At 42.6% G+C, this 20,846-nt stretch overlaps 1 protein-coding gene across 1 annotated transcript; it reads right to left on the reverse strand.

Moving 5' to 3' along the window:
• Positions 1 to 2,726: 2,726 nt before the first annotated feature.
• ndnf (neuron-derived neurotrophic factor) lies at positions 2,727 to 17,007 on the reverse strand. The gene is made up of 4 exons (XM_044129350.1): positions 16,144 to 17,007; positions 7,596 to 7,790; positions 7,148 to 7,272; positions 2,727 to 4,921 (listed from the first exon to the last, which is right to left on the reverse strand). Exons 2-4 carry the CDS (start codon positions 7,787 to 7,789, stop codon positions 3,525 to 3,527), a joined length of 1,716 nt encoding a protein of 571 aa, XP_043985285.1. The 5' UTR covers position 7,790; positions 16,144 to 17,007; the 3' UTR covers positions 2,727 to 3,524.
• Between the last annotated feature and the right edge of the window lie 3,839 nt (positions 17,008 to 20,846).

A 20,846-nucleotide genomic window follows, 5' to 3' on the forward strand; every position in this document is an offset into this window, starting at 1 on the left:
TTTATACATTTGACTATGGTTCCTTCCATTGTATATAAACTTTTGTACATCAATGTATCCTTTTAGTTTGAAGTATGTTTTGCAAATTTAGCGAAAAAGGACACCACAGCTAGCACCTGCGCTTAAAAGCAACATAGAGATAGAGCTTATTGAAACTGCAGTATATAATACATATTTGTTGAAACTGTCACTATGTTGTGACAGTTTAGCATGGCAATATAATCTGTGCAAAACAATCAAGCTCCTCTGCCTTCTCAGTGCTAACTAGAAACGACCAATCAGAGCCAGGAGGCAGGTCTTTGCGCTGCCCCTCCCTCGCTTTCTCTCTGTCTGCGGCTGTAGTAGCTAGTTAGCGTAACCACCAATGACCACGGATAAAGGGTTTTCCCGCCATGCTAAGTTGTTTTTCCGCCATTAGCACATTTAGCAGGTTGATTGTCGGCGCTGAGTTGCTCCTCCTGGCTCTGATTCTTTGTTTTTTGGAGGAAGTGGAGAAGCTTGACCTTTTCTCAGATTATCTGTGTCCTACTGTCACGACTTGGCGATAGTTTTAACAAATATGTTAAAAAACAACAACATATATATAAGTTACCAACTGCAGCTGTAAAGGGTCAGTTTGTATTTTTTGTAGCGAGTTTCTGTGAAACAAGTAAGCGAACCACTATCAGTAATGGCTCGTTTACCTGTAGCAGAAATGAGGCAAAACACAGCAAGTTTGTTGAAAAGTAAATGAAACCTGGGAGTGGATTGCTTTTCCCTGTGGCTGCTGTGGCCTCTTCTTATGGCATGATGTACTAGTTTTTTTGTGTTTTGTTATGTATGATTTAAGAAAGCAAATGATGCTCGCTCACTGCAGAGTGATAATGTGTTAGATAGAAGCCATTGAAAACAACCAATTTTTGTTTTGATTAGCTCCAATTGATAGGTTGATCGAGTACTAGAAAATTAAATTTGTGTTTATTCTTTTCAATTTATTAATTATTTCTGGACCTCAATAAAAGCATTTACTTTTATGTAAATGTTGAGTTCAATAAAAATAAGGTTTTGGAAGTTAGTAAAGGTGACAGGCCCCTGTTCAGGTGATCTGTTACCCTTCCTTGGACATGTTAGGATAGGACTGTGGGCTACACAAAACATATTCATTCCACTTTGCATAAAATCATTCTTGGATAATGCTCAGTCCTGCTCAGTTCTGCCTATTTTGAGCTTCATTCAGAATGAGCTGTTTTAGGGCATCTTGTCACTTTAGATTCAAATAAGCTTCTGCTACCCACGCCTCCTATCATTTACCCTCGCACGTGAAAATGGCTGCAAACAGATGCGCAGTTATGCGACCCCTACCTCTTTGAAAAGCAGAAGTGCTGCCTCCTTCACAACCAACAAGAATCCTCCAAGTGGTTTCTGAAAGTCAACAACAAAACACTAGTCTTTTCCAGTAGGCATTGTGCAGCACATGCAAACCAGCTGACGAAAGGTCCTGGAGCTCAGTGTGGGTTGCTAGGTAACGGCTGGGCTTCCCTGGGGTTGTTAGGCGAGGGGTCGTGCCTGTTGATTTGTGACGTTACATTCCGGAGGTTTTTGATACGGCTCATTTTGCCAAAAAAAAAAAAAACCATCCAGGTGGGGTTTTTTTTTATAAGCACTTGGGTTGTTTTTAGAAGCAGAAGAAACCCAGATGGAAGGATAGAACGTTCAAAATGTGATATTTGCATAATACATCCCCTTTAATGTATGCTTTGATCCATAAATGGCAGTAGTTTTGTAAATCTGTATGTTTCTGTCGGATTCAGTCTCTATCAACAGAAATCAGGATTTGTTTAAATCGATATCAGCAAGTCGCACTTCAACGTCCACCATATGATGGGTCATGTTGGATGATGGGCCTGGTTGGATGCCTCTCTGGATAAAAACCCCATTACCCTGAAATCTATGTCATTTTGTAAAGAACAAGGTCAGTACATTTCTTTGGAAATATTCATCTATTGGATGCATGGTAGTTTGTCCTGTGAGTGTTGACCTGTGCAGGGCCTACCCCACCGCTCACCCAATGACTGCTGGAGATAAGACAGCAGCACACCTACGACCTGCTGCGACACCTGGGCGTAGATAATGGATAAGTGGATATTCATCTACTGCAAACAGTCTAAAGATTGTTTCAAAAAGCGCTTTGAATTAACTTTCTGAGCTGTTTTAACATCTTGGAAGTCCTTTTTATTTTTTTTTATTGGCATCACTCACGGGCTCCTAAGTCGAAAACTGATCTCTGCTTCATCAGAGCGGCAGACATTTGAGATTTATCAAGTTATTTTACTGCATATTGTCTCCTCATCCAGTCGTGGTACTGATATTTTTCAACACTTTACCTCTCGAATACCTTTTTCTAGCATAATGCAATACAAAAACAGTGCATTATGCTGCACTGTTTTTGTATTGCAGCTGCACCCCACGTAGATCTCAAATGGACCAAAGATTTAAGCTCGAATTGAATTGCAAGTATAGCTATTTATTTGTTAGAAAATGCAAGTCCTCCTTGTTAAATCTTACTTTTGGCAATGATTTACCGAAACCGTTTTTGATTTTGACATCTGATATTTTGAGCGTCGGGCTATCATTTGGAAAAGTATGGAATGTTATTTCAGGTCTCTGGAATAAAACGCACAATGTGCTCGATCATCACAGAGCTGTGGATGCGATGTTAACTGCTTGGTGAAAAGAACTTGACACCCAGGGTGACACAGGGATTACTTGTTCTATATTTAGGCTTTATGTACATGAATATTGGCAGGACATCTCTGTACATGTGACACACTCACTCACGCACCCACGCACTCACACACACACACACACACACACACAGCGATACAGTGATGATAACGCAGATCTCCAGCACAAAACAGAATACGTTTACAAGATGGGCTCTAGAGGAAAACACTGGCTGGGATACATAAAGGGAATGTCTTGAACTACAGCTTCCACATAAAGACCGGAAATTATCTGGAACAGCCGACGCTGTCATCAATAAAAAGAGACGATCAAAAATATAGACACAAAGTATAAAATAATTTAAATTTTCTCCTAAAACATGAAACGAGTATGCAGTTGAGAGAGCTATACAAAGCGGGAAGCCTCTGGATCTCCTCCGGTCGCCGTGATTCTTACCGAAGGATGTGACGGACGAAAGCAAACGTCATGCAGCGACACGGGAACCGACGCTTGAGGAAATGTGGTTTTTCGCTTTAGTCCTGCCTCCCTCCCTGGTGGCAACTCGATGTCAAGACGACAAGCCTGGTAGGAAAAGCAGCTCACGCTTCGGGCCTCTCGGACGCGCCGAGATAAAAATGTAAACATAAATATACAGGTTGATGTCTCTCTCTTTCTCTACAAACAGTTGAGTCTCTACTACGGGCCCACCAGCTGCATGAGTAGTCAGTCTGTGTACACTTCTTAGTAGAATATCACTTAGTGTTAAATAAACTTATTTAATATATATATTTATATAATAGATTTATTCTTTGCAGAGTCATTTAGCAGTATTTCCTTGTTTTCACCAGTTTGCTCTGGTATCTTACTGAGTGGCCACTGTGTCCCACCACATAAACGTCCAGCAGGTAGGTCTTCCCTGGCTCCAGACCCGTGATGGTCTCTGTAGTCACAGCTTTCTGCAGGTTCGGGCTGTGGAAGTACTTGCACAGCACCTTTTCGGACTTCCTGCGGGTGTCTGGCCCGGCACACTGATTTTGCTCCCTGCGTCGCTGCTCTTCCCCGAAGCTGTCGGCCACCTCTTTTCGATAGATGCAGTACTTGTTGCGGTCCTGCGTGCCCAGCCAGGCCACGGTGACGGAGGAGCAGGTGCGCAGCTTGTCAAAGGCCTTGATGCGGGTGTCCTCGGGTAGAGAAGGGAAGGGTTGCTTGCTGCTGGGGCGCGTGGTGGCGAGCACCTTCAGCGTGGAGGCCCCTTTCCGGCTTCCTCGAAGGCGTATCTGGTATTTGGCTTTCGGCTTTCCCCGTAACTGGAACTGCCGCACCCCTTCCACGTTCTGCGACAGCAACAGCTTGCCATCTCGCCTCACCTGCACCTGGACCGCGTCCAGACACGAGTGCACAAAAAGCGTCACCCTCTGGTGCGAAGACACGGGAGCAAAGCGTAGAAACTTTGTGCCCTTCCTCTTGATGAAAACGTCCGACACTTTGCTGTCCTTCAGCTCCAGGGTCTTCTGACGGGCTTCCTCTTTGGTGCGGGCAAATGTTCCTACGTACGCTGTGCTGGTGTTGGTGGCCGAGTTCAAGGCAAACACATCAAAGTAGTACTGTGTGTCTGGTTTAAGGTCTGACACGGTGTAGATGTTTTTGTTGCCAATGCACACCTTCTGAGTGTCAGACGCTTTGGGTTTGGCTAAATATGCTCGTGAAATCTTGTTACTAGTAAGTCCTCTCTCCTTACCAAACCCGTTGTCAGAGGGAACAAAGCCAAAGTGCACAAAGTCAAAAGGGCTAAAGTCTCTGACGGGCTTTGGAGCTAACATGAAAGCATCATCGGCACTGATTTTGGCCTCAGCAGCACACATGCTTTTGAAGTTGTGCTCCTTGTTAATTACTACACAATACTGAACAGGTTGGCCCATCAGAAAGCCTGTTGGCGTCGGCTTCCAGGCTAGCGTGACTGTGGTGCGACCCAACGCGGTCACATCCACACGGGGGTCGTAGGGCAGCTCCGGATAAGGCTGGTCAGACTCTGGAGTTGTGGTGGTGTACACTTTGAAGTTGCTGTCTTTCTCAGTGGACAGCAACTCCAGCTGGTAGAGACCAGAGGGCGTGCTTGTTGCCACGTAGGACTCCACATCGTTTCCCTTGTAGGTGAAGAGCTCTGTGCCTTCATCTACAGTCACCTGCTGTTTCTGCTGGTCCAGGGGTTCAGGCTCTCCTGGAAAGAAAAGCAAACACACAACATGAGCTCCTTGCGTGATGTTGCATCTCCGCTAGTTTGTCATGAGTATAGATTAGAACTGTAGAATATCTTTCATGCCTTTTTCAAAAACATCCACTACAAGAAATTTATTGCTGTTAGATTGCGATGAAACCTATAGATAATTAGCTCGCTCGCATCACGGTTGTGTTTACATTCTGAACATCCCCGAAGATCACAGGCTAGCATTCACTTGGCCGTCCGAGAGAAGCTATGCCACAAAGAGGCGCCTTGTAGCTCGTATGTGAGAGAGACAGTCTGAGTGCCAACTCCAACTTAAGCCAGAAACCATAATATTATGTTTGTTAGCCAGAGAGTGTGCTCAGTGGAGTGCTAGAAATTAATGCTCAAAGATCAACTCCCCCTGGAGACACCAAGACCAAAGACATTAAGAAATTCACAAGATTAACTCTTGCTGTAGCACCTTTTTAAAGTCAGATTCACAAAACTGATAGCGTGTTGAGTTTTGGCATATATCAAATATTTGGCATAGCAAAACCACTACGGTACTTTGTTTTAAATGGGGTAATTCTGCAGTTTTGCACAACTGGTAATTCAGTGTTCTCTATGTATTCCCATCAATGGCTTGATGTTTCTTTTAAAGGGCATTTGGCAACAATTCTGACCTCAAGTTGGCCTTGAAGGCCAGGCTGAGGAACATCTGTTGTTGGGTAAGATTAGCACACCTGTCTTAAAATAATCTTTTCGATTCCTCTCTGCAGATCCTTTTGAGCTCATTCGACTTGGATTCAGTCAGTTTGAACTCTCCTGACGTCGTTGTCAGGTTGGATGACAAATCCTCTCCATATTCTCAGGTCCAGACAGCTTCAAAACAGGTTTTCCTGAACACTCTAAATGTTTGGATGTTGTCAACTTGCCTTCTATGTCTAGTTGCTCACATCACAGAAATGATTTTTATAGCCATTTGATGAGATCCTAATTTAGTTTCGTCTGACCAGAGAATTTTGTTTATCATGGTCTAACCCTTTGTGTTGCTTTTTGGTTAAATTAAAGCTTCCATGTCCATCTGGCCACCGTACTGTAAAGATCTGGTCGGTGTAGTGCATTAGCTGTAGCTAACTTTCTGGATGCTTCCCTATAGTGTCTCCACAGTATGCTATTATTTGACATTGTATGTCAAATAATCAGTGCTGCTGATTGTTTTTGTCTGTGTCCAGTTCTCAGATATGTGCTTTGACATAGCCCAGTCTATGAGGTCGACAAGTAATTCCATCGACTTCATTTGATGGTTCATCCTCTGATGTCAACTGAGAGTTTGTTTGGTTCCAAGTGATGCTGAGTAATCTGAACGTACAACAGGTGAGCTCCAGTGAAGTTGCAGAAATATCTCAAGGATGATTAGTGAAAATCTGAGCTACTTGAACTCATGTCATAGCAACGGATATGATGACTTGCGTACCTGTTACAGCCAAGTGACATTTTTTAATGCATTAAAAAATTTATGAAAATATGCTCAGATTGTAATATAGCAAAAATAATATTATACCAAGTATACATTTGTTTGTGTGAAACTTCAACTTCACAGTTATTGTTTCACACTTTGCCCAAGCATAGCCCAGCTGGCATTGTTCTACATTATTTGGATTTAGGATGAATTCTTCTCTCCTGAGGTAGGGCTTCTGTAAACTTACTAGTTTACTGGCCAATTATCCATTTTAGAGTATTTGATGGCAATGGCAGCGGCCCAAGCAGGTGCTTGTGCATTAACATTCAAATATATGCTCACGTCACACTCCTGTAGTCTAAACCACTGCCTTAGTCATCTGGCAAGGCCTCTCGTGCTCATAGGGCAGCTTCCATATGGACAAAGTTTTGAAGCGAGACAAAAAAAATTAAAAAAATAGCAGAAGGAATCAGACAGAACAGAGAAGAGAAGGATTTAGCTTGGAAAAGGCCAAAAATGCTTTGAGTCAAAGGACATAATGACTTTGATTCAGAAGGCTGACTAGGGAACAACCCTCTTTTGAAATTATAGACGTCAGTTTGGGACAGGCCCATGCCTCATTAGTGGTCAGACTAGACACTACGAGTGTGACTTAATTAAAACCCTCCAAAACACCAAGCCTAACATTGCCGCGCAGGCTAATTATGTACGGGGGATAGAGATATTTCCACATGGCATGTCATTAACCTCTTCCACTGCTGTCTGATGTCAAGTTATACCTGATCCTTCTCCGCTGGACTCCTCCGGCAGCTCCTGCAGGGTCAGTTTCCACTCCAGAGGAGCATCACAAGGTGTCACCGTCACAGACAACGGGGTGTTGTCTTCTTCCACCACAAAGTAGTACCTGTGGAAATTAACACTGGCGCTTACGATTCATTATAGTCTGATGTTATCCAAACAGTATGCACAGGCCATTTAGGACACCAACACTGAAGAACACAGGGATATTATACCGTCGACCTTGTTTGCTCTCCCACACTGACATTCTCATCTATTATTTATTTCTGCATCGACTCAATAGATCGCGTTACAGAAAAACATCTTATATTCCTACTTATTTATAGGGAGAAACCATCCACAAATGGGATATTTTCTTCCATGCCGAGTATGAATGAGCCACCTCGAGATGAAACTGACTCATTTTATTCAGTCTTGGGGAGTGCTCACCTTTTTGGCGTGTCCCTGAAGAGGTAGCCGCTGATCTCAGCTCCATCTGGAATGACGGACGAGTCGTGGAACAGCGACTTGTCTCGGATCTGCATCTGAAAGAGTCCTTCGTCTCTTGTAGGCAGCTTCTGGGCCAACGATCCCAGGCCCAAAACCATCAGCAGCACCAAGCTCCAGCCTTTACACTGCCTCATTCTGAAACACACAAAGACGTTGTGTATTTACTATAAGAATACTACTATAAGAGTAGAGACATGCATCACAAGTTACTGTTTCTTGACTTGGCACGAACCACCTAATGTTTGGAAAAGCAATATGAATTTCCGGTATGGGGTTGAAACGATTTCAGAGACGATCTCAGGATATTAAAACAACACAAAGTTTCTAGTCAATGCGAAGTTTGCTGTATCTTGCGATTTTAATTTATCTAATGAAATAAAAGTGTGTACTTTATGTATGTTTGACGCTTTTATTTTGATGTAAAAAACAAAATAATTCTGCAGTCGCCTCGTTATGCTAACAGAGTCCACTAATGAAGACCTTCAGTCATGAAACCATCAGAGAGGCTTCTGCTACTTCTAAATCGCTTTGTGGTTTATTTTAGGCTCTCAGGAGGAAAGGAAACGCTAACAGAGAAGATACAAATGATGTGTAAGCACTGTGAGTATGCTGTGTCATTAGCGGCTAACCGTTAGCCGCTAGCTGAACTAAACTTGGCATCTTCCTCCGAGCTTCGGCATTAAACTAAAGGGCTACTTCACAGTTCTTAATGACCCAGTCTATTTGTTTAAATGACATTATGGATTATTATTTTTAAAAATTAGGCAAGATTTATTGAAGTCAATTTTATTGGAGAAACCATTTCTTTAAAAATAGCTTTTTGGCATCCGCACCTCCTTATTCAAAAATATTGTTTTGTTCTCTTGAACTTAGTTTTCTGTTCTGTCTCTTGAGCTACAATGATGATGTCATTATAGCAACTAATACCCAGTCATCAATCAGTTTGATCAACCAACAGTTTCAACAAAGGCAAAAGGAAAGTCTGAGTTAATTAAAAATGAAATAAAGTCCTGTTATGCTAACAAGAGCAAAACTAATATAGACAATAATCATAAAACTACTGAAGGAGCCTTATTAACTTTTTTATTTTATGTACTGAACAGAAAAAAGTAACAGTGACAGACAAAATCCAAATTATTTGCAAGCACTGTGAGAAAACTGTCATTGTTGGCTAAACTTTAGCCACTAACAACACAGCTAAATGCAATAAATAGATGCTGTTAAGCTTTTTGACATGTCATAAAAACCACGTCTTTTGAATTTCTTTGTGATTTTCCCATTCTATGAAATCATGTTTATCTGTCAATATGCATTCGTATCAAATAGTTAGGTCAAGCTAATCTTGGTGCCAGTTTTATGGTTAGCACATATAAATGAGTGCTTTGTGCAACTTTCTATGAATAGTTTGGTTTTTTTAAATTCTCACAAATATAACTTTCTTTAAGGTCCAAATATTACAATGTAGAAAAGTAAAACTAAGTGAGCTAAATTAAGTTATTTGACAACTGCTTGTGGTTTGATGTCAAGCATACAGACATATGAGACATTTCAACTTCCTATTCTGCACAAAGTCAGTTAGCAAAATAATGAATGGCTACTTTATAGAGTTAGCTATCACTTTCAATGAGCTATTTACATAAATAAAGACCTCCAATATAATTTCCGAATATTTCGGTGCAGCAATTTGGCATCACTTATGACTTATGACTTTGGAATTTAATTCTACTGAGCAAAATTCTTATGAATTTATAAATGGCAATCCAAATTACACTGAGAATCACCAAAAACAGGGCGCTAACAAGAACCCCAGGCCTCCTCCAAAAGAGAAAATTGATTATACTTTAAGTGGGAATGTGTGAGAGGGAAAAGACATCACCTCGTGCCCCCGGGGGAACCACACTGCAGTATTTCTCAAAACCCTCAACATAAAATCCTCCGGTCCATGTCGTTTAAGTTTTATTGACCCCAATATAAAAATGCTGGTGGCGCAGTCCACAGTTGGAGCAGCGATCTGGGCCAGGTGCAGCTGACCAAGGCCAAACCGCCTCTCGAGTATCGCCTGTCTATTGATTTTTGCCCCATTGATTGCAGCTGATGGGAACGCCAAATCCCCTGAGATTTAATCAGCGTAATGATGGCAGATTAGCCAGATACTTTACTGCCATTTACTGCAAGTGAGATGGTGTCCTTTTAATGACCTCTTTCCCTCTCTCTTTCTCTAGCACTCCCTCCCTCGCCTGTTGATCTCAGATTTTTTCCTTTATTCTTTTTTTTTCTCTCCATCAAGCAAATAATCCCTTTAACACTTGTGCACACACATCTTTCCCTTTCGATTCTTTGCGGTTTCTATCACTGTCACTGTAAACGGGGGCAGATTTAAAAAAATCTGAGGATTTAAAGTGATGAGGATGGACCTCCATTGAAAAAAATTGTTAATTTCTTTGTTACAGTCTTCCAAAAGTGCAGGAAATGGTAAAAAAGAAAAAACCTCGATAGGTCCTGTCATTGTCTCGGTCTTGGCTGTTGTCTAAGCCAAGCCCGCTGTTGTACCGCCAGACATCAGAGAGCAAAAGAAAAACCACCTAAGTGGTACTTTGAGGTTTGACTCACACAGAGAGCGGAGATCCTTATCGTCTCGGCTTGTCTCATTCCGCTTTTAAAAAAATAACCATGTCAGTTAGAACAAAGACGTTGTCTATTAATACTCGAGACGGCAGGGGAGGCGGTACACGCATAGCTGCCCTCGGCTGCCAGTCATTCCAACATCCCCTAAACGCCTAACAGAGACGGCGAGGACCCCTTCTCCTGCGCCAGCCGTGGCCCTGCGCGCTGATGTCACCCGGCTCATATTCCAAGTATTTTATCACCCCTGTCATTAGCACATTTGATAGGTGTCTTCAGAGCGCTCCTCATGTGTGACACCTCTCCCACAGACACCGAAAACACTCGCTCCTTCATCGCAGCGCGCTGTATATCGCAGAGGGATGACATCTGAATGTCAGAGCAGCTGCGGCGGGTCACTGCAGCCGCAAGGACTGTCGCAGTGTCAACACGGTCCAGGCTGTGGCAGTTTCTGCATGCGAGCCTGCTGTCCACCCGCCCCCAAAGCACACGCACACACACACACACGCACACACACACACACACACACACACACTCCCGTGCTCTACAGCTAACCTACCAAAACAACACATTAAAAGCGAAGCAGCATCTGGAAGAAATAAAGTGCAATGTTTAATTAGAACACAGAAGAATTGGGTCCATCTCGAAGACCAAATCATTTTAAGACGAACTAACCCACAATCGTGTTAACTTTGTTTCCCCGCTGCTTTTGGTCTGCTTGTTTATATATTTATAGCTTTCGTTTTGTTTTTTTGTGGGAATCAACAGGAATTCAAGATGGAAAAAAAAAAACCCATCTTGTGTGTGTATAATGGGGAAACTGGTGCCTAAGAGGCCCCGTATAATGGGATTAAAGGACAAAACGCAGCACTTTGGTCATCATTTCTCTGTTTCCGTGACACAGTCTTTTCGACGTCTACAGTAACGGGAAAAAAATAAATAAATGTTCAACAATGACCTCCACACCCTTTCTTTGAGGAATGACACTCCGCTCTAAAGACTTGGAAAAGCTTTGACCGGCTCTGATTTGGGGACGTTACAACGCAAATCACGCGCAAAGCAGAAATAAAAGATTCGTGCTTTGGATTCCAAATGGACGCTAAACTATTACCAAGCAAACCACTCATACAAAGCAATCATCCCAAATTACAGCATAAGTAAAGTTTTGTGTGATGAGGCGGAATAACAGAAAGAAATGTGTTGCACTTGTTTACTTAAATGTATTAAATGTACGGCTGAAAAGCGTCTCTTGATGATGACAGCTTAAATTTCTCTCTGGAGTTTCATATTTTTTGGCCCGCTCCTCCAGACACCTGTCTTCAAATCTTGACTGTTCAGAGGACTCTAATCTTCTGTGCTACTCTATAAACTTTATTTTCTTTGTCTGAAGCTAGTTAAGGGTTTCCTTGGCTGCGTATTGGGGAGCCACTTCTTGCATCTTCATTTCAGGTCGAGCATTTTGGAAAAACGGCAACCGATTCCTGTCCTGGCGCGTTAATCCGTTTACCCTTCCTTCAGTTCTACAAAGTCTGGTGCTGAAAATATCATGGTTCTGTCTCCTCCAAACTTCACCGTGGGCATGGGGTCTATGGAGTGATGTACGGCGCCATTTCTCCCCGAAAGGCATCCGAATGCGTTGAAGCACAAAGGCTTCAACACGCCTATTCTTCAGCAGTGGAGTCTCGCACAGTAAATGTACAGATTTCACTGCGGTTGAGTGCTCTACTCGTTCTCTTTGTGGGGAAAAGAAAAAAACGACGCTGATTCCAGTTCTACTGCAAGTGGCCATTGGACCTCGGACAACCAGTTATCCCTTTGGCTTCCCATGACTGGTCTGCGGTAACAATTTCATTCCTTTCACTTCTAGATTATGGCCCTTAAGGGACTCAGTGGAACTTTCAGAGGTTTCGATTGATGCTTGTAACCAACAAGAAGGCTGCGAAGGTTTTGAGAGAGCCCGTTGCTTGCTTGTGAATGTATTGTACGTTTGGATTGATCGGGTTATTGGCAACATCCAGTCTGAATTTCAAATCAGTATGTCTAATGAGTTAGATATTTCCTAAGAAAAAACTCCAATACTCATTCTCCCTGCTGCATGTGCTCACCAATCTGCCCTCGGCCTCCCCTTCCTCCCATTACTTTTCTTTTTTTCCTACCTTCCTCTTTTTTCCTTCCTTCCAGCTCCTTGTCAATATGGATAAGCTTCCTGCCTGCTGACACATGGAGCTCATTAACAGAATGGGAAGGAATAAAAGGCAGTTTAATTTTTACACAAATAAAGACACATTTCGGATTCCACCCAACAAGACGCCTGGCGGGGGCCCACACGGGACCTCTCTCTCTCTCTCTCTCTCGCTCTCTCTCTGAGTTTTCTTAAAGGAAGTCTGTGGGGGCAGATTTACGATGGGTGCTGTGCAGATAGTTCCATCAGCGCTGTCACTTCAGGGCCAACGTGGGGAATTGCAGCGCAACACGGTAGATTGGTGATGGAGTGGAAGAAGGGAGAGAGTAAGATCAAGAGTCAAAGACAGAGGAGAAGAAAAAAAAATCTGCACAGGAACCCGGACCTGCGCAAGAGACCGGCCAAACCAAATCAGGTCTGGATCTCTTGGACAGCGAGAACAGCTCGTTAATGGTTTGGTAGAGACTTGTGGTGTGCGGGGGACTTTGGAGCCAAGAACAGAGACTTTAATCTTGTGTTTGAGTGTGTAGGGGTGCGTGTGTGTGGATGTGCGTGTGCTTGTGTGTGTGCAGTGCAGTGCATCCAAACCATCAAACTGCACTGTTCCACCCTCTGCGCAAAGTCTACATCATCACTCAGGAGCTGTCGCCTCGCCATCCACAACATCACTCACAGTTTGAGTTTCTGAACCGCGTCCACATGATCAGAACCGCTCGCCGCCGTCATGGAAATGGGGGAGCTCAGTTTCCTTCCAACTCCCTCTCCCCTTCTCCTTCCTCGCTCTCTGCGCGGCCCGACGTCGGACCTTGGGGTTTTCGCATCCTGGAATCTCCCCCCGTCTCTGAGCAGGGGTCGGGGTGGGCTTTAAGTATCCACTCAGAAGGAACTGAGTCTGACTGATGTGGCTGGCATTGTGACTGCCACAAGGGTGATTGTAGATTACAAGACAAAATGCCCCCCTCATGGGAAAGTCATCCACCCACTGCCCATCATTCCGGATGGTGTGTGAATGTATGTGTGCGTGTGAGAGCAGATAGGTGGCGCACGGAAAAAGCAGTTCGTCTGAGGGAGAATAATAAGGGGCTTCGCAAAGTGAGCGTGGCGGTGGGTGGGGTTTGGAGCATCAGGAGGCACATGAGATATGATGAATAATTCAACTAGGAAATAAGGGGAAAAGACTTGCACACTCCGACTCTGGATGTGTGACAGAGAAGCAAAGGAGACTGTATGCACACACAAGCAGAAACCTGTCACCTCTCAGGACGCGAGCGAGCGACCGCAGGAGCAGCAGCAGCAACACTGGTGGAATTCTTTCAGCCCCAGAGTTTTCATATGCAAATCACGGTTTAGTTACGGTATGCGACGCGGACCTTCCCATTTTAGGACTGTTTTTTTCTCCCCTCTGCCCCCCAACTCCACCGAACCCCAACCACCACTTTCTTTTTTTTTTTTCCATCTTCGTGATTCATTCTCCAGAGAAAGCTAAAGAGTAGTCGGCGTATCTTCACCCGGCTAAATACATTATTCAGCTCCCCGTGCTCTCCCCCGGGTGTACGTCCCTCATCAAACACCCACTGAGCGGCTCTCAGATGAACCGGACGAGGAAAACAACACAAAGTGTCACAGAGCTGGAAGGAATCACTTCAGTGAATCAAAAACACATCAGCAGGTAAAACAAAAGTAATTAAAAATAAATAGAAGTTCACTGTAAAAAAAATAAAAAGATTTTGGAGACGGTTGAATTTTGACTAATTAACTACCTTATTATCATTACCCATTGCATATGGGGCTGTACATGTGGGTTGTAACGTAAATGAATACGTCGTCTTCGTAAAAGTTAGCAATTGTTTTTAGTTTTTAGTTGCACGGTGTTCTTCCTCAGAGCAAGAGTAAAATTTTATACCACTGTAAGAATTTATTCCCACTTTAGGAACATTAGCCACGTTTATTTTATGATGAAATTTCTACTGTTCAGGCCAACTGAAGATGTTGGTTTCTATTGTTGGGCGAGAGGCAGGGTACGCCTTGGACATGGCATCTCAACTTAAAAGGTTAGGAATTGTGGTTGAGAGACTTTCTGAGCAGGAACAAAACTTTGACCCCACTGCGTGTCGTGTTGAACATGCTAGCAGGTCTGACAGCTAGCAAGCCACTGGCAGACGGGGGTTCACTGCCAACGAACTCCAATCTGTGGTTGTATGGTAAAGAAAGAAAAAGCCATCAGGCCACCATGTTGAAACAGGTTTTAACAAGGTTTTATGCCTACACCATGGGTAAGTCTTAGTTTTATGCTTCTCCGTAACAAGTGAGGACGTCATGAAAGTAACAGTGACGACCAGCAAAGTTACATAGTTCTGCATCTGTAAAGCACTTGTGTTGTATCATCATTAATCAGGTGATCCTGGTATTGATCAAAGAGGATTAAGGTTAGGGTTAGGGATAGATTAAGGAAGGCTTTTTTTTCTCGATTGAGAACCATCATGTGATTCTCTTGTTGTTTTTGTAGCTGTCCATTGTGCAGATGTTTTCATTTGATTTAGTTAGATATCATTTGGTGATTATTACAGTTTTAAAATAATAATAATAATAATAATAATAATAATAATAATAATAATAATAATAATAATAATAATTAGTCAACATAAAGTCAAACAGCTATCACCATTCAAAATTTATTTGACTTGTCAATGACAATTAATTTGGAACATAAAAAGATCTTAGACAGTTAGAATTGAACTAACTGGGACTGGTAAGTACTTTTTAAAACTTGGTTAAGGTTGCAAACGAACTATTGGTTAATTTCTACCTAAATGAAAGGCATGCACCGAATATCTTGGCTAAATCGAAACAGTTCGGTTTTTGTAGTGTAGCTCCGCTTTCAGCGCTCCTTTCGTCCCGGACTGCGATCTCACAGGTGCGCAATAGCACCCATGGGTGCCAAAGTTGACACTAAAAATTGACGCATTCAACTTTGTTTTTTTTTTGGAGGGGGATGGTAGGGGAGAAGAAAAGGGGGAAACAGAAAAGTTTTTATGCTAAAACGTTATGACAGGGGCAAATATCAGAAGCAGCGCGCGTGGAGTTTGGAGACGTCCTGCGCGTAATGATAAATCGCCTTTTATTGGGTGCTGGGTCACCCCTGGGAGCATGGGAACCCGTCCGACGGGGAGGGGAGGCAGGCACAAAGGCGAAGAGGATTTTTCTAAAGTTCATCATCTCATCCGCACCGTGTGTTGCCGTGCCAAACCCGAAGATAAACTCAAAATTAAAACAGCATGCGAGCCGGGGCTTGATTTCATATGTGTTTGAAACTTTTCACTTCCCGCAGTTGTAAGCCGCAAAAAAAAAAAAAAAAACATTCTTCTTTTCCTCCGCTCTCTGTCTCTCATTGCCAGACAAGAAGTCCGATCGGCTCGGATCTTAAATATAGAAAGAGAGAGCTGCAAAGAAAAAAAGGGGGAAGTGGTAGAAAAGTTTCCACATATAAAAAAAGTTTTTCTGGTATATATATATATATATATATATATATATATATATATATATATATATATATATATATATATATATATATATATATATATATATATATATATATATATAAAGGAAATAATCCTGGGTCAGGCATGAAGCCAGATAATAATAATAGTAATAAAAATAAATATAACATCTTCACATCAGCCTTACCTCTCTAAAGATGGTGCCTCTTGTTGGCCAAAACTTCCCTAAAGTAAAATGTGGGAAAAATAAAAAAATTTTTTACCCCGATCTCACAGTGGGGGGAAAAATAAAATCAAAAGAGCAAGTTGTCCTCTGCGGTGTCCAGTAGTTCCTCCAGTTTTCACGCGTCTTGTCTGGACCGATCAATCGGATTAGGCGACCGCTCTGATGCGCGTTTGCAGTTTTCTTGCGGATTTAACTGGTCTCCAGTGGGCAGGAGTGTGTTTGTGTGTGTGTCTAAGAAAGACAGAGAGAGAGAGAGAGAGAGACGAGAGAGAGAGAATGTGTGTGTGTTTGCGTGTGTGTGACTGAGTGGGTATCCCGAATGCTGGCAGCGCGTCCCTCCCCTGCCGCGCCGCTGCTATTGAAACCTCCTCTGGATTGGAGGCGAAAACTGGTGCGAACTTCTTCCTCTGCTTTTTCTTCCTCTTCCCTGCGCGCCGGGACGCAGAAACCAGAATCAGCCCCCGAAAACAGGCACTTCTGAAGCCCAAACTTTAGGATCAGATTAACAAAGTATATACTAAAAAGAAAAAAAGAAATCTATAAAAAAAACAGTAAATTAAGATGTGGGATATTGTAATTTTAAAGATGGTGTGAGGGCTCCCAGTCAGAATCGCAGATTATCCTTCCTGTGTGTTTACTCTCATGCTCCCAGGAAACGATCGGTGGAAGCGGCAGCGGCGCCCTGGCGGAGTCACGCAACCCTCGGGGGCTTTTGGCGTGCTAGGCGTGCTCTGTCACGGGAACTCTGATACCTGGGCGGGTGTGCAGACAGACACAATCACAACAGCAGCCGGTAGTTTGGTTTTGGCCCGCGCGCATGCAACCGCACACCGCACGGACGCGACGTCTTCTCCTGAACCCCCTGCCCTCCCTTCCCGTCCTCCCCCCCCCCCCAAAATCTCTCTCCACCTCCACCCCCGATCAGCTGTGGAAATTCCCAGTGAGCCATAAAGAAGAGCTGTTATTGTTGGCTGGGAAGGGGAAGCAAACATTTATTCAAGATAAGAGTCTCGGAACTGAAGAGTCTCCCGAATTTACGGCCTTGATTCGATGGAGTGGTGGTGGTGGGGGTTCCCTAACCTCCTCACACCCCCTGGATTTATTCCGCCTCCGCCTTGCATTTCAATTCTGCAGGAATTGAAATGCAAGGTTACAAAATCAGCTTCCTCTTCATCTACGGGGTCATCAGATGGACACTAATGACTGCTTGTCTTCTCTTGATCCCTGAGAAAGTAATTACATTTTTGAAATCTGACAGACAAAAAAAAAACAGACCGGACATAAAGTTAGCTGTTAAGCTAACTGGTAAACACAACAGCGTGCTGTTAAAATCTATGTTAATCTTCATGACAGAAGACGAAAAGATATTCCCATTCCAAAGCCATTCATTCATTCATTGTCAGTATCTGTTTTCGATCTGTGTAGGCAGCTAAATCACAGGACGCAGTGTTGATACAACAGCGTCATCTAGCGTCAGCAAAGGTAACGACAGGGAGGAAAAACATCTCTTGCATGGGAAATCAACTCACCTTGTTTTGTAAAATAAATGTAGTCTGTATTTTTATTTTTTTTAAAGGAACTATGGCATCTTGGAAAAGTATTCGCACCCTGGACACAATCAAGTGATTATGTTAGTTTCAGGTGCTGAAATATGACTTAAAAGAAAGTTAATGAAATTGGGCCTCTGTCTCTTTAAGAAGCGCCTGCTCTTTCTGAAATTCCGCCATCACAACAGGGCTCCTCTATTAACCCTTTAACACTGTTTTTATCAATATTTCTCTGAGCAGTAGCTCTTTTAATGAGCTGAGCAGATGCGCAGTTCCACCAGGTGTTTGCTAATTGCTGCCGGCTAGTCTGAAGGAGCCACCAAGGGCCGCTCTGCGAGGTGTAAGCTCTGACGCTTGTAAACTGCTGCTCCTAGAAGGAGGAGCTGTGTCTCAAAGGTTCAGCCAGGCGTTTTGTACAGCTGAGTGGTTGCCACGGGAGACTAAAGGATTCCTCAAACATGAACGAAAGAACCAAAACAACACTCCAGGTATGTTTATGATGAGGGAATAACATTATGACAGGATGAAAAAAAGTTGATTTTATATAATACTGCCATATTAAAATGTTCTCTCACGTGTTTTATGTAAGCTAACTTCAGCTTCATTGTTATGTAGTGCATAATTGTATCCTAAAAGTGTAAGACACATTTGTATTCAGTCCTCTTTTATATGATACACCTAAAGAAAGTCCATATGATTACTCAGTGTTTGCATAATTGTATAAATATAGCTGACCCGTTTTTTCATCAGATTAGTGAAGACGGAGAAACGCATCGAAAAGGTCAGGGATGAAGTCCTGGAGAAGTTTAATGCAGGTTCAGGTTGAATAATCATCTGGAAATGGAAAGATACAGCCAGAGCTACAATACAATGATTCAGATCAAAGTGTATTCATGTTGGAATGACCCAGTTAAAGTCCAGACCTAAATCAAATTGAGAATCTTGGGAAACAAGCTAAATGTTCTCAGTGTGTAGACGTGCAATGCTGGCAGCTTCCCAGAGGACTTGCAGCTGGCAATGCAGGGAAAGGTGGCTCCACAGAGTGTCGAGAAGGATGCAAACGCGCTTCCACATTTTTCAGATTTTTCCATATAAAAAACAAATTCCAAGCCAAAACTAATTAAGTAATGCTGTGTGTTAGTCTGTCACACAAAACCCAAACAAAATGCCTTGAATTTTGTGGCTGAAACGCAACACAAGTTGGATACATCACAAGTAATTAACACATTTCAGGCTTTCAAAATTACATTTTTTATACAGATGTTTTATATATATATATATATATATATATATATATATATATATATATATATATATATATATATATATATATATATATATATATATATATATGTGTGTGTTTTTATCCCTGGTGGTCATAAATATTACCCCTCATGACTTCAGCATCCTTGACCGTGAAACCGAGGCCAAACTGAATGTCTATTTGCCCCACCACTCAGCTGTGAAAACAGATCAGCTCTTAGGGCATGTGCATTCACAAGTCCCCTAATTATGCACATGGATATGGACGCACAAAAATGAACTGAGGCGCGGTGCTGGGGCGCTGAATCCTGAAAACGTATCCACACTGGGGAAGATTTATAGCGCAGATGGAGAAAATGATCTCCTCCATTAAAGTCAATGAAGAACTACTTTTTTCTTCTTTTATTTTTTTTTTTTTTTAATTTAGGGGAAAAGATTGTTCACAAAGCACATCCTGTTACTTTTTCCCCAGCAGAGCGCTTCACATTTTTACTGTGATCCACAGTTGAGAAGAAAACATCTTCTTGGCATGACTTTTTTTTTTTTTTTTGTCAAAACCACTCAACAGTAAATTGTCCTGGAAAAAAAACAGGGCAGCAACACTACCTCACTGCACATTTTTAAGTCATTCTACCGTATAAAACTACCTGTAATGCGTCTGTGCAGCTCAGCAGTCACCGTTCGCCCACCTTGAGGGAAAATGCGGGGTGAAATATTCAGTTTGACCCTGAAAAACACAGACGGACTCCGTCTTTACCCCCAAACAGAGCTGTGATGAGGGATTTGCAGGTGAGCTACATTCATTTCACGTTTAAAAAAACAAACAAACAAACAAACAATCATGAACCGGTTCATTTGAAAACGGTCCCTTTGCATGGCTCAATTTCAAACTGTTGAGGAGTTTGTCTCCTGTTGGACTCCGGAGCGTTTTGGACGTACAGAGGAGTGTTGGATTTAATCTTGTGGTTAAATCAGATATGCTTTTACAAACCTACATCGTTTTGGTTGATCGTCTTTAGAAAAAAAATACCTAAGCTCTATAGCAACCATTCTCAGCAAGACACTTTGTCTTTTTCAGCCATAAACTTGAATGGAGACCAAGGCCTCCAGAGTCTCAGTTGTAGATTTGACTTGTTAGCAAGTCTTTGAGCATTGCACTGTCTGACCTTGTGGTGAGTTTTCTTTTGGATATTTGCTGTGACCGCAGAAAGATCGACTTCATCTTGTTTGAAAATTCCCTTCCAGACTAATGGTCGGCAGCAATTTCTTCTCTAAGGTCAGTGCTGATGTCTTTGCGTGTGTACAAGACCATCAAACCAGAAATGAATGGAAGGTAATCACATTTGCAGATGTTCAATTAATCAAGAGCTTAAATTAGCTAGACCCAACTTAGAATATAAAAAAAAGTAAAGTCAGTAATGTTCAACTGACCCGTCTGCAACATTTTTGTTGGTAAGTGAGAAACATACAGATCTCTGCTGGAATTTTAATTGGCTATTTCTTTAAGGATCTCATAAAACTGTGACACAATTGCAGGGCTGACTTTTTGTTACCCTCTTCGAATATCAAGTAATGCATAAAACCAAACTTGTTTTTGGCCGTTGCGGGTGTTGCATTTCACACTGATACCCCAGACTAAGGGTGTAACGAAAACCTTTTCCCCGTGTTTATGATTTAAGGGAGTATCTGTCCTATGTTGCTACCAGGTCATTGTCAAAAAACAGAAACCTCATTGTACTCTGACCTGGGTCGTGTTTGCTCTGGGGGGTAAGACGTTACTGCACGCCGAGGTGGAGGCGATCCTCTTACACACCTCCAGTGGCTCAGGTGATCCACGAGAAGTCATCAGGACGG

This window comes from Gambusia affinis, linkage group LG10 (genome assembly GCF_019740435.1).
Source record: "Gambusia affinis linkage group LG10, SWU_Gaff_1.0, whole genome shotgun sequence".
NCBI classification, from domain to species: Eukaryota; Metazoa; Chordata; class Actinopteri; order Cyprinodontiformes; family Poeciliidae; genus Gambusia; species Gambusia affinis.